This window comes from Pagrus major, chromosome 18 (genome assembly GCF_040436345.1).
Source record: "Pagrus major chromosome 18, Pma_NU_1.0".
In the NCBI taxonomy this organism is placed as follows: Eukaryota; Metazoa; Chordata; class Actinopteri; order Spariformes; family Sparidae; genus Pagrus; species Pagrus major.
The window spans coordinates 10,301,677-10,316,688 of NC_133232.1; the positions used below are offsets into that span (position 1 = coordinate 10,301,677).

General features: G+C 38.5%; 2 protein-coding genes across 3 annotated transcripts in view; one reads left to right on the plus strand and one right to left on the minus strand.

Moving 5' to 3' along the window:
* The window catches only part of afg2a (AFG2 AAA ATPase homolog A), a 156,613-nt gene extending 154,489 nt beyond the window's left edge, over positions 1 to 2,124 (minus strand). Inside the window, exon 1 of one of the 2 annotated variants that reach the window (XM_073486405.1) lies at positions 1,990 to 2,124. The gene's annotated coding sequence lies outside the window, so the exon portion shown is untranslated. Of the gene's footprint in view, positions 1 to 1,690; positions 1,760 to 1,989 lie in introns of those variants that run through there. The other variant, XM_073486406.1, reaches the window with a different exon arrangement.
* nudt6 (nudix (nucleoside diphosphate linked moiety X)-type motif 6) overlaps positions 1 to 15,012 on the plus strand; it is a 21,062-nt gene continuing 6,050 nt past the window's right edge. Inside the window, exons 1-3 of the mRNA XM_073486407.1 lie at positions 1 to 283; positions 1,713 to 1,916; positions 12,167 to 12,222. Of these exons, the coding sequence (XP_073342508.1) occupies positions 1 to 283; positions 1,713 to 1,916; positions 12,167 to 12,222 (543 nt within the window). The remainder of the gene's footprint in view (positions 284 to 1,712; positions 1,917 to 12,166; positions 12,223 to 15,012) is intronic.

A 15,012-nucleotide genomic window follows, 5' to 3' on the forward strand; every position in this document is an offset into this window, starting at 1 on the left:
ATGTATACGGTTGTTGATGGTAGTATCATCATGGCTGCTTGTGCCTTTGTTGTGAAGCTTTTACCGTTGGTCAGAAGACGGTTTTGCAGCAGAGCTTCGTGTCCCGCACGGTCAGCTGTCCGTGCGTTTTCAATGCATTCAACTCGTTCCCAACTGCACAGAGTGGAGGGGACAAGTGTCCTGACAGGGAGAGTGGACCGGTTCGGTGGAGTGACAGTGAACCTGGCTGAGGTCAGTTTACCGGCGGACATCAGCGAAAGCTCATTCAGCAGAATACTGCAAGGTTGGTCTGAAGTTCGATGTGTAGGAAACAGAGGTGATTTTTTTTTTTTCCCAACAAGATGGCAAGTTTTTCCTCACTCGAATCGAGGGTCTAAGGACAGAGGATGTCGTTCACTGTACAGACTGTAAAGCCCATTGAGGCAATGTGATTGTGATTTTGGGCTATATAAATAAAATTTGATTTGATTTGATGAGAGAAACAATACATAGGTCAGCAATTCACAAATTATTCACCTTAACCGCTATACACAAACTAGATCAATGCACCATAATGTGTAAAACATGGATTTAAACTTTGCAATGTGTATTCAGGTTAACACACACATTGCCTCCTGAGAAGGACTTGGGTCCATTGTAATAAGTGATGAAATATTGTAATCATGTAGTGTAGCAGTAATTAAAAATGTAAATTACTAAAAGAAGCCTTGTATGTAGTTATCCCATTAAAATGGCAAAGGAAAAGAAGGGAGCCACTCTGTACAGGAAAATAAGACATTCAGTGTCCTGTCCAAAGATATAATCATGGTAATCTATTTTTAATTTATTGTATCAGCAAATAACTGGCCCATTATTTTCATAATTGAGGAATCTTTCAATATTTTCTTGATAATCAAATTGTTCAGCAATAAAATGTCACTGATTAATTGATTAGTTTTCAACTATTTTGATAAGCGACTAATGGGTTTGAGTTTTTAAGAGAAAAAGTCAAAGTTCTCAGATTCCAGCTTCTTAAATGTGAATATTATCTGGTTTCTTTCCTCCTCTGTGACAGCAAACTGAGTATCTTTGGGTTGTGGACAAAACAAGACATTGGAGGAGGTCATCTTGGACAATTTTCTCAATTAATTTACAAAATGATCAGCAGATTAATCGACAATCCAAATAAATTACCAGAGCCAAGGGGGATCTTCAGATTGTCCTATTGTCCAGATTGTCAGATCTATCTTTGTCCAATTAAAAAGGTTCAAATAACGATATTTAAATTTAGAATGATCTTAAAATGAGAGCAGAGCAACAACTCTTTACATAAAAGTTTCTGGAATTCCCAGCATCTTTGATTTATGAATGACTTAAACAATTAGTCAGTCATCAGTGTAGTTGACAATTGACTTTTTTTTATTGCTAAAGAAATCGATGAATTGTCGAATTGTTTCAGCACTGTATTATTCCTCTGTGCATTCTTTCAGTCACAGTTTGGGTTTCATCCCTCCACTTTGAAGCTCTGCTTCCTTAAACCTTCAGGGTACTTCCACCAAACTGCCTCTGTTAGCCGTCATCTTGTCTCCGAAATCAGATTAAGCATCAAAAACTATATTTCCTGTCTGTTTCTGCACTTTGTTATTTAATAAAGCAGCAACATCAGTAATAAAAATACATTTTCAAACAAAGTTTGTGGATAATCCTGAACTTTTGTCTTATGTATTCTGCAGATTCTTTGCTCCGGTGGAAATCAGAGGGGAAAGTTGCTGTGTGGCTTCGAGTGCCCATCTCACTGAGCCGATGTGCCGCCACTGCCTCCACTCACGGCTTCACCTTCCACCACGCCAAAGACAACCACGCTGTGTTGGCTCTCTGGTTGGGAGAAGGGGAAAACAGGCTGCCTGGGTTCGCAACACACCAAATCGGAGTGGCAGGTAGAGATTATTAGCCTGAAAGTTCATTCTTGTAGATAACAGACAGAATAATCTTAACTAAAGATCCACTTACCAGTTTTAAACAAGCTTTCAACCACATCTCACAATCTTTATCTGCAGAAGGAGTTAACTCAGTTGTCATGGATCAGTGACAACTGTAACAGTTGAAAGCTCCAGACAAAAGCTATAAAGTTGACCTTGAGTTAAGATTTTCTTGCTACACCTGTAGCAGTCCCATTGTTTAAGACTTGCTATCTTTCTTTCTTTGGGCTGATTTTCTAAATCCCTCAAGACTAATTGCAGGGGATTCAGATCACCTGTGTGCAGGGTGGGGAGACTGACTCCTGATTGAGGAGTGGAAGCAGCTTAGGGCATTTCCCTCCCAGCCAATATTGTTGTGACAACGCCCTTTTGTGAAGGCTTAAAAGAGGTGGGGAATGGCACCCAGGGAGCCCTCACACTCATTCTGAATCTGTCCCTGACTCGCTGAGAACCTCAACCCATTAGATTGCCAGCCAACCCTGGTGTGTTTAGGCCCTATTGTGTTTTCTTGGCTGCCCCACATCATTTTAGTGAGGAAACTGTTTATTCTGAAACCCCTTGAAACCTAAGCCCCTGTACACCTTCAGTTTGACATTTTAATTCCCTGGGACTTGTAGGAGCACATTTCAGTTTGATTATACCCTGAAGAGGCATTTGTTTATTGTCCAAGTAGCGGACATTGGGCATTCCCCCTAGATTTAAATGTTTGTTTATATTTTTATGTAGGTTAGGCTGGCCTGTAAGCATTTTACTGCCAGTACCGCCACGCACCAATATACTGTTGTAGTAATTGAGGAGTGAGTTAAATGTGCTGCTCAAACATTCATGGTTGCTTGTAGTTATTACCATCCAAGACTCAATTTACAGCACTTAAAGTACCATGTCAGCATTCATATCATAATTACATCCTCACATCTTGCTGAATTTAATTATTGTGTCAGGCCTGGACTAGGAAGGAGGACTCAGGAGCAGATTTAGAGCAATTTGAGCAGGCTTTTATTGTGAAATTTGATTTCTTCACTTGAACTCTTAAACAAGGTGACAAATAAATAGGCTATAAACTACAATCTAATCTGCAGGCTGAGAAATCAAGAAACAAGACTACAACTAACTCGAGGCAAAACGACCTCAAAGAAAAGGAATAATGAAACAGAAAATCACTCCTGAGGAGGCAAAGAAAAGGGCTGAGAACTAAACTACTCTGGCACATACGGCTATAAAAAACTTGTAACAAAAAAAAACACTCCAATCGGAGGAAAAGAAAAAGGCTATAAACAAAACTACTCTTTCGACTGACTACGAAAACGAATGAAACAAAAGAGGCACTCCACCGGAGGCAAACAAAAGGCTATGAACTTGTCTAGAAACACACTGAAAACAATTACAAAAAAAGTCACTCACTTAAGAGGATAAGTACGAGAAATACAAACTTGGAATCGTGGCTTTGAACAAGGCTGTGGACGAGAGCTGGGGTGCGTGACGAATACAACACTCTGGCACAGAACAAAGGGAGACGCAGACTATAAGACACATCAGGTGAGGGAACACAGGTGGAAACAATTAGGGATTAGGGGAGACGTCAGACTGGTGGCACATGAGGAAGGGCAAGTGACCTGAAACGAGAGGAGAGTTACTTTTCAAAATAAAACAGGAAGTTCACGAGACAGAAAAACCCAGGACAAGACACCCCTCACCGCGGTGTGACATATTGTTTATTGCCCGTATCTTTTTAAAATTATGGTTACAGTTATAATCTGCATCTTTTAATATAATATCTCTGTTAAAGCAGGCACAATAATTTATTTAATTAAATAACATTAAAAACAAACAACAAAGTGGAGCATTTTACTGTCAAACATTTAGAAACCAAGGGCATCAGTTTATGTCAAAAAGTGATGAAAAACTGTTTTTTAAACAGACTCAACATCCGTGATTTTAGGCCATGTAATGGAGGATTGTATACGGTCAGAGCACATAGTTACAGCGGGAAAAAATTGCATTATGACAAATGAAAAGGCATAGCCCAGGCCACTGTAGTCCACTAAAGAGTTGACATTACTAATACACTCACTAATAAAAAGCACAACACTGTTGACGTAACACTCACCACAAAATCCGGCAAATAAGATGCCATGATCATAACATGTTTATAAAAATTATAGATAGGTAGCTAATCGGTCTATCTAATATATTACATTTTGATTTTACGGTTTATACTGATAACATTTATTATCTAACAAACAATAACAGTTTGATGGCACATATTGTCGACTGTTTCTTAGCCTTAGTTTATAGTATACTGTACATATCAGGTCCTGGGTTAAAATTTTGTGACAATTCGCAGCAGAATCAGCAGCAGCAAGTTTCAATTGCAGGTGCAAAACCTTCTCATTTGTTAGTTAACATCTTTTGGTGCAAACTATTTCAGAACATTTTTCACAAATTATGCTTTGCAAAAGTGACAGGGACAAAATCTGCCACTTCAAGTGTTGGGGAAATGTCCCCACCGTCCCTGTAAATGACACCAATGTGTTTCACCCTAAAGAGTTTTGTTTTGTTTGTTTTTCCAGCCAGGAAGACTATCACATATATGAAATTGTCAATGTTGAGTCATAATAGCCTAGAATATGAGCTGGTAACAGTGTAACAACCACTGTGTTGAAGCAGTTTTTGGATGAAGTTGATGTATTTGCATGATTCTTGCAATTTTTTGATGAAACAATGTGGTTAAGTGCACTTAATGTTATTCGCTTTGGATAAAAGCCTCAGCTAAATAAATGTAATGTGGATTAATTGGATACACAATTGATGGAAAATGTAAAGTATAATGAGTCATTCGTCATTTCAGTCAAAGCAAAAACTCTGGTTTCAGCCTATCTGATGTGAGGACTTACTGATTTATTCTGTTTTCTATCATTGTATAGTTAGTAATTTGGTGGTTTGGACCGTTCTTTGGACAAATCAAAACATTTGAAGACGTCACCTTGGGCTCTGGGAAACTGGGATGGCATTTTTCAATGTTTCTGATTTTGATTAATTGGGAAAATAATCGTTAGATTAGACCCATAATGAAAATAGACCCATAATGAAAATACTCATTAGTTGCAGCCCTACATAATCTGCATCTAAATGTACTGCCACATGAATATGTAAATGTAAAAATCTATGAATGATTACAGAATTATTTTTTTTACAATCTACCTGCTTTGCATAGAGTATCCTATAAAAATGTTTATATCATATTTTAAATATATAACCTAAGTCATGAGTTTAATGTTTGTGCATTCATCAAGGCCACTCTCCACAGTAAAGACTTCAGGCTGTGATTGGCAGAGCTTTGTCTGGTGTTACGTTACGTCTGATTGACCAAGCTGACCGCAAGCTCCTGGGACCCACAATCCCAGGTCATTACTGATATTGAAGTAAAGTCTATGTTACTCCAGCCAGCAGCGATCTGGCGTCAGGCTGCAGCAGACAGACATTACATTAATTTCTTAATATAAATCAGTGCCTCAAGTTTTTGGAAATGGTTACACTACAGAGACTGATGCAGACATGACAGCAGCCTCAAGTTTTAGATGATACGGAGGTGCTAAATTTTAAGGATAAATCCATTCTGTTACTGCTTTAAAATAATTTAGCAAAAGCTGTGATAAAATAAAATCAAAGCTTGGTAAAATGAGTTCATCACACACCAAGACTGTTAAAAACTGTTTCCTTGAGAGCTGCAACTACTAATCAATTGGTAGTCAACTATTAAACTAAATGTCAACTATTTTGATTATCGATTAATCAGACTGAGAAATGTTTTAAGGAAAAAAAAGTCAAAAATTCTCGGATTCTAGCTTCTTGAATGTGAATATTTTCTGGCTCCTTTCCTCCTGAATATAAACTGAATATCATTAGGTTGTGGACAAATCAAGACATTAGGAACATCATCTGGGGTTTTGGAGAAACACTCATCGACATTTATCACCATTTTCCGACATTTTATAAACCAACAATTAATTGATTAATCGAATAAATAATCAACAGATTAATTGACGATGACAGTAATCGTAGTTGAAGCCCAAGTTGACTTTTGTTTGTTTTTAAGAGGTTAGTTTCATAAGGGGTTGTTTGTCTGTTGGGCTGTTGTGCATTTTTCAACTTTGGCCCATTTCACTTGCGTCAATGGAAATTCACTCCTCAGGACTGAATGTGGGGAGAGGAGCAACAAAGAGAGGAGGTACCGACCTGAAGCATGCAATGTTTCTGTTTGTCCAGCAGAGGGCAGAGTGTCGTTTATTCTTTTTGCCAAAGAGTGGATGCACTTGGTGCATGTCAGAACATGTCCAGAGCATCCCTCACAATGGAATGGGGACCAGAAACTCCCTTTTTGTTTCCAGAAGGACACACAAACACTGATGAAACTGAGGTTAGGAATCTGAAATACGCAGCTGTTTAGATGACCTGATACTTGTTTGCTTGGGCTGTTGTTGCTCTCAGCTCTTAATTTTTTAAGACAAGAGAACAACTCAGAATTATCAGTTATTGAAGGTATAATACTGCAGTTATAAGAAAGAAGTCACACAGTTAATACGTTTGTTTTTTGGTGTGCTCTGATCCCCTACAGAGACCCTACAGTTTTAACTTTCTCTACATTATATATTATATTTTAGAGGACAGACATATTATGCTCATTTTCAGGTTCATAATTTAATTTTGGGTTACTACTAGAATAGGCTCACAGGCTTTAATGGTCAAAAAAACGCATCAGTTTTCTCCTACTGCCAAGTGAAGCAGCCCTTTATTCCCCCTCTGTCTGAGATGCTCTGTTTTAGCTCCTGTCTCTTAAAGACGACCCCTCCTGACTACCCAGTCTGCTCTGATTGGTCAGACCACACACGCCTGAGCCAGCAGCACTGATTGGATCTCCGGTCGGCTCTGTCCTGTTTTCAGCTTCCAGTTAGCTTCACTTTTACTGTTAATATAGGCATAAATTATGCAAATGTGTGACATTTTGACATAGTGTGATGTCACAAAGCCACAGAATTAAAGGTGGGACTACTGACGAGGCATTTCAAGCACTTCAGGAGCAGTGTTTTCTGTGGGAGAGAGGAGCTCCCGTTTGGACTTTTTAACTTTCAAGCATAAGAACCTTTATAACACACTGAAGGAACTGAACAACTATCTTGAATTTTTAGTGAATTACAGTAGTTGAGTAAATGTTTTAAAATATTAAAAGTGGATGTGTAAAGGTTGAAGCGACCTCCACTGACCATACACAAACCACACTGTTAATCCTCAGGTTGACTTGTGCTGCTATGTTTACAGTGGGATCTCAGAATACACTGGAAACAGTAGTTAGACTAAAATAAGTCTTATGTCAAGTTCCATTTATAAGCTTTTTGTTGGAGCTTTCAACTAGAGCCCGACCGATAAAGGATTTTTAAGGCCGATACCGATACAAATATTTGATGATTTAAAAATCCGATATTCCGATATATATATAAAATCCAGAAACAGATTTCCGTAACATTAGTTATTTGTAGTTATTTATGAGTCCTCACTAAAATAATATGATAATGCAGTTTAAAAATAAACTTGTTTGTTTTATTGTCACAACAGAACAGAGGAACATCAAAATTACTAGCTAATTCTGTTTCAGTCTCGGCTTACACGTAACAGCAGCAAAACTGGACATGGTAGTCACAAATTTTGTCATGCTTATTTGAGTTGAGAGAACTGATGGGGATGTTCTTTTAATTGTTATTCAAGCAATGTATTTCTCGTGACAGTTGCCAACTTACCATGAACACACTTCACCGATGATCTCAGTCGTGGGTAACTGGTTCGCTCTGCCCGACTGGCTGGATCAGCTGGTTGTAGGGTTTGTGGCCTTCTAAACACGAGTGTTGCCAACAGGGACGTTGTAGAGTGTCCTCTGGTGGACAAACTATGCAACGCCAACACTCATAACATGGTTGAAGGGTGTTTTGTCCGTTTATATTTTATTTTTTAAATATTCATTTATCGGCCATTATAAATGCCGATACCGATAGTTTGGAAAATGCCTAATATCGGCCAGCCGATATATCGGTCGGGCTCTACTTTCAACAGCATCTAGTGGTCTTTTTTATTAGATGGAGTTTGCTCATTGTGTGACCGAAGTGTTAAACTTTAGTTATGTGATAACAAAGGGCCATATATGGGAAAAGATCATATCCAAAGCTGGTCTTGGATCTGAATGCCCTCCTTAATCTTCTTCCGGCTGTCCGTGGACTTCTGGTCACTGACTTTAACCCCTTTGTTCTGCTGTTTAAAGAAAGCTAATGTCTGTTTCCAGTATTCATTCAGTCAATGTTTCATCAATGTGATGTTCCCTACAGTTGCTGCATGTGGTGTCATAATCCATCTGAGTGATGTATGACATGTTTGAGATTGAGATTAACAGTAAAGCCCAATGGGGTCAAATAAATATGATCTCATGTTCACAGCCCTACACTATTTGAACTAAGCCTGCGATTGCAGCTGATGTCCTTTATGAAACAAGAAGAAGAAGCCACAACAACGGGCATAATGGATTACATGCTGTCAGATTTCCATGGAGGTCACTGTTGTGAAAATCACACGTTTGGGCTCTCTTAACCTGCCAGTGTTACTGTCTGTTTCAGCTGATCTAACCACTGAACTAGCAACTGCAATATCTCCAGACTCACTTACAAAATTTTGCAGTTTTGAGAGTTGTTGAGTGAGGAGAAATTTAAAATTTACGAAATGGCTACGACAAAGTCTTAATCACCTGCGCCTTCTTGTAAAATCGTCATTTAACACATCAAGTTGTTTCTTTCATTGTAAAAAATGTGTAAAGTGTGAACACACTGCTTAAACTGATTTCACCATTTACACAAACATTTTGAAAGAAGAGAACATTTTATTGATGGTAAAAATGTCAAATTTGACAAATACAGTAAACGGTAACCAATATAGGCTACATCTTTGTCGTGTGGGAACAGAGTCCCCAGACTCCCTTAAAAAATCACTAAATTTTGTGAGTTTTCTTAGTTAGGAGAAACTTTATGAACGTTGTGAATGTTGTCCTGGACAAATTCTTAATATCGTTTATCTTCTTGTAAATTTGGCAAATGTTATACAAGAAGTTTTTTCTATCTTTGTGGGAAAAACATCTATTAATCCCAGTGATGTACGTGTTTATTTGCTTATAGATATGGGGAGGGCGATCCAATCACAAGTGGTCACTCAAGACACATGTCTTAGAGCTGCTCACTTGTGATTGCATTACCGAGGATGGTTGTTAATACCAGGTATGACCAGAGTCCTAACAAGAAGTAAAATAAAGGAAATGCATTTTTGCTGATATATACACAAATTAGCATCAGTATAGTGAATCATAAGGATTGTTTTATGGTTCGATGCATCACATAGTGACTCACTGAACCCTCAATGATTGTATTTTGGCACCACTCAGTCTTTTCAATGCCATCTCCCCACCTTATAGTACATACATACTGTAAGTCAGACTAAGTCAGCAGATGTGTTCCAGACTTCATCTCAGATTTTGCATTGAACCTCGAGGAACAAAAGCAAAGTCCTCAACATTACAATACAAGTCTAATTAATATCAGTAATGAAATTCCTCTCCATTGTTTGATACTGTGACTCTAAGTCAGATCCGATCTCCAAACCATCAACATTAAAAGCTACTCAAGTCTGCAGGGTCAGAATCACTTTGACCTCATAGTATACTGTAAATATTACTGTGACCCTATAATTATTATAAAATTGAAAAGCAGAAGGAGAAGCCTACGTGAAACATGAATAGTGTGGCTCAGAGGCCAACTGTGACTCAAGAGATTAACAGTTTTTTACTATAAACCCCACAGTCTGCCTCTGATGATTGCCGCTTGGCTTTCTGTCTCATAATTCATATCCACATTATTTTCCTCCTGTTTCCTTGTGAGCACTTTGTTTCCTAGACTGAAGGCTACATAATGATAGCCTCTTAGCAGCAGCCGGGCCTCCTTCTGTGAACCGCTATATGGCAGAGGGATCGGGGATGACATCAGTTTCCACATGGAAGTCCAACTCAGGCCTTTAAGATGACCCATCCCTCTTTACACATCTGTGACATTCATTTAAGGAGGCCCGTCCCAGTCAGATGGAGGAACCGGAAAAGAAAGTGGCCCGTTCTCCCTCATCATCCTCCTCCTCCTCCTCCTCCTCCTGAGCTGTCAGCAGCAGCACATAGCCTCTCTTAGTCATGTCCTGCTAGAAAAAAAACAGGCGGGAAAAGTGTAAATATTGAAGAGAGGTGTCCACATAATTTGCAAGTACGGCTGAGTCACTCAGACTCTGTTTAGACTAAAGAAAGTAAAGAATTTTGCCTTTACTTACAATCTGTTTTATTTTAACGAGGGGTCAATTGATGTTTTTTTCAGGGCCGATACCAGTACTGATTATTAGTTATCAAGGAGACTGATAACCAATATTAGGAATCGATATTGGATATTCAATATTTGCAGTAAAAAATCAAAATGTGTCAAAGTCAAAAATATCCAGTGATGGAATGTACAACTACAATTTAATCAAGTACTGTACTTGATTACAATTTGGGGTTCTAGTATTTTCATTTTCTGATACTGAATCAATTTATTTTATCAGCAATCAGACAAAAAAAGCACCAATAAAAATTATCGGTAAGATGCTGAATATCAGCCCCAATAATTGGCCAGGCCGATAATCGGCCTACCCCTAATTTTAACCCAAGAGTTTTAGACATCTACATTAGAGCGGCAACTAAAGATTATTTTCATTGTTGATGAATCTTGATTTTCTTGATTAAGTTGTTAATTGTTTGGTCCATAAAATGGTAAATCAGTAAATCAAATCAGTGTTTCTCAAAGCCCAAGATGACGTCCTCAAATGTTTTGTTTTGTCTACAAAATAAAGATACTGTCGGTTTGAGTAATTTCTTTAAGAACTGCTCAAATTTTGGGTGAAAATTTGGGAATTTACTTGTAGTGACAAACCCACCAAGAATCATGACTGAATCATTATCAGCTCTATGAAGCATTCTAGTGTCTTTCAGTCAATGTTTTGGTTTTTCAGCCTGTAAAATAATAAATTGCAAGTTTAAGTTAAGTTCTCAGTATGCTTCAAACAAAGTGCTTGTCAGATTGTCTGAAAGACGCGTCTGAAACCCTGATTGCTGAATTGGAAACTTTTTGAAACAGGCAATGCAGCTCTCATGCCCACTTGCAACAACTGTTGTGCAGAGGTGTGAAAATAAGACCAGGTTTGAACTTCTCTCTCAAGGTCTGTCTTTTCTATTTTTCACGAAATGACTTCCGTCACTGTACAACCAAGTGCAACACCATGAATCCCTATGGGGAGAGATTGTCCAAAATTCTCCACCAATATATTAATTTGTTACAAAACATCCTCCATCGTTAAAACCAACCCAACTGTAAAACAGGAGACAGGTATAAACACTTTTGCCTTTGAATGTGGTCTGACATGTCACACAATGTGCGTTGTTTAAAGCAGATTGAGGTCTTATTGTAAGAGATTTTTAATATAATATATAGCACTTTGGGGCAAGTGGTTCTTTATTACAGTTTTTTTTTTTGCATAGCCCTTAACAGCTCAAGAAGTAGAATAAACTTCATTTCCCAGACATAAAGTATGAGCAACAAGCCCAGTAATGTTATTGTCATTTATTTAACTGGTTTGTCTGTGAGCTTTGATATTCAACACCAGGGATGCGTTGGAAAACATAAAGTGGACAAGGCAGCTGTTGTGACATCTGAGGCCTGACAGAAGTGCAGCTCCTGACTTTTTCCTCCACGTGGTGCAAATTTTATGTTGTGTCCAACCTAATAATTAACTTTGAGCAAGACTGCAAACAGGTCTCCCTCGATGATCTTTTCAAGTTATTGTGTAACCTCTTAGTTACAAGCAGCATCTATGACTACATTGCGCTCATTGACTTTGTGGTTCCTGTCAGAGTTTCAGGCTCAGTAACAACATAGAACTTCCGACAGGAATTACAAGTTACCTTTACATTAATCCTTGTTAGGACAAACTGCTTTTTTTCTGTCCTGGGGATCAACATGTGGAATTCCTTACCTGCAAAACACCTGTAGAGATAATTTTAAACTCAAACTGAATCAGTCATGTAATAATGAATGTTTTCTTTTGTTCAGGTGCAGTCGTTGATGAATCCAATGGAAAAGTTCTTGTCGTCCAAGACAGAAATAAGGTGCATGTTTCACTTTATTTAGAATTCCATACGGTGTATGCAACTGCTCTTCATTATATTCATTAAATGTCCCATATTATGCTCATTTTCAGATTCATACTTTAATTTAGGCTGTCTACTAGAAAATGTTCACATGCTTTAATGTTCAAAAAACTCTCCTCTATTCTGTCTAAACGCTCCCTTTTAGTGCCTGTCTCTTTAAGGCCCCCCTCCTGAAAAGGCCAGTCTGTTCCGATTGGTTAGCTCTCACAGGCCTGAGCAGGCATTGACGGTATAGTTGTGACATCACAAACTTACAGAAGTCCTGACGGCTCGTTTAATTTGGGGTACTAGTATTTTCATTTCTGATACTGAATTAATTTATTTTATCAGCAATCAGACAAAAAAGCACTCTCTCAGGCCTGAGCAGGCATTGACTGTATAGATGTGACATCACCAACTTACAGAAGTCCTGACGGCTCGTTTCCAAATACTGGCCTTTCTCCTTGGATTGATGCTGCTCCTGCTTTAGAATAAAAAAAAAACATTAACTGTGTGCATGTGTTGGCTGCTGTAACAATGAGTTGTCATTGTAAACTTGCTAGTTTCCCTCACAAAACCTGCGAAATCTACAGAAAGAATGAATGAAATTTCTGTTCTTGTTATTTTTAATCATGAATGCAGCATATGAAAAGGGGGCTATAAACAAAGGGTGTACAAATACTAGGTGCAGTGAGTTAGTGGCCAGAATGACACAGTTGTTAAAACAGAAATTCGGACATATTTTGGCTGGTTAAAGATTGTTATTGGCAGGAAGCAGCTCTTCCCTGGTCGAAGCCAAAAAGCTAATATTGGAGACTGATCCTTCATCCACAGTGAAGAAATGAGCCAGTGAAGCAGCAGATATCTCGGTGCTGCTCAAAATCTCTGCAATTACTTCTGTTTATTTAGCGAGTTGTATGTTGCCTCTGTTGATCCAAACGTGGGTGGAAATCCTCTCAGACCTTCAGCTCCTTTCACACTTAACATAGCTCCACACAACATTAGTGGACCTCAAGCAAACACGTTGTTTACATGAGCTGAATGCACTCAAACAACTTTGGGAGTGTGTGTCTCCGTCAGCTCTCACAGGGCCCTGCTGTAGCGCTCAAGATGTTATGAGGTCGACTTACAACAGGCCTCTTTTAAAGCTGTTTCTGCACAGATTTGTTTACGTTCTCAGTAATATTGCAGCCAATTTAAAAACGTGATTGCACCACGATTCTGCAATTTGGAAGCCAATTATGTTGTAAGATAAACCAGCTAACCCTATTTGAATAAATGAGTAAAGACCCTTTGACACAGACCGTGGGGTCGTAAACTAAATAGGACAACTTATCTGGTGCAGGCAGCAGCTTCTGTCCTTAACACAAGTAAAGCCTCAACATAATATTTTGTAATGTGACCACACAGCGCTAAAGCTGCCAAAAATTTGAAGCAGCCTATGTGAGAAAGTCCTAGTGTAACACAACATACGCCACTGTAGCTCATACGCACAGTGAAAACACAGTAACTGTACTATCAGCTCCCTTCACACATGAAGACACCATTAAAGACTGAAATGAACAGCATGTTAAGATATTCATTGCTCCATACCACAAAACACCAACACAGGTTTACATTGGTGTGTAAGGTCTAAACCTCAGGGTGCCTCGTGATCTGATACGATCACAAAATGCTCCCACAGTAACAGTGATGTTTCACTGCACAGGCAATATACAGTATCATACAATAACATCGTGTACTATTATTTTGTTGTACAATCCTGGTTATATAGTGATAATAAAGTAGATCTTGAATCTTGAATGTACAGTACATCCTGGTATCTGTGTAACTGAAGATCAAAATAATAGTATAGAAACATTCTATTATTGATTGATTGGGTGGTAAAAAAAGTAACAACACAACCATTTTGTTCACCCTGATAAAGCACACACTTGGATAAAATGCCACTGCCTGCTTAACCACCATATCAGCAAACAGTGACAAGGGAGAGAGATCAGACATGGCCAAACAAGCAACGACTTTCTGAAACAAAGCTGGTTGACTGACAATGACAACGATGAGTCCTAGATACAGTCTGAAGTCACAGAGACTGATATCGCTGTGGCCCCAGCTGAAAAGAGAAAAAAGATTCAAGCGTTCTGATGATGTCATTCATTATATAACCAGCCTATCCACTGTTTTTAAGCTCAATAACCACAGATAATGTATCTACCATGGAAACCCTTCATTTTACTTCTGGCAAAAGGTTGAACCTCCAGAGGACAAAAAACACTTCAGGGTTCCAATTTCAGCTGGAATGAAAAGAAATAATTGCTGCCTAAACAGAAAGATTATTATGATTCTGCCAGAGTTCTGATAGTGTATCATAAGAAACAGTACCATGAGTTATCACATCAACTAGAGAAGGCAGTTTTTGAAGAAACTGCGGTGTGAATTCTGGATGTTGAAAAGCTGACACTAACTTATCGTGTATGAAAGATGTGAAATATTTCAAGGTTTGTTGAAAAGCTTACAAGGTTTTTTGTCCCACTGATTTAAAAAACTCTGAAAGGACTGGATTCCCCAAATTATAATATAAACTAGAATGGCACTCAGTAGAGCGCATACGTTCGCCAAAGCCCAACAACTCCCTTTAATTCAATCAAGCCTAAACCAATATCAAACTCAGTAGCCTATATCACTCTGAATTTTAAACCACCCACAGCTGCTTAACCATAATTTAAACTCACCAGATCTAGGGTCCATATCAACTCACTCATAGATACC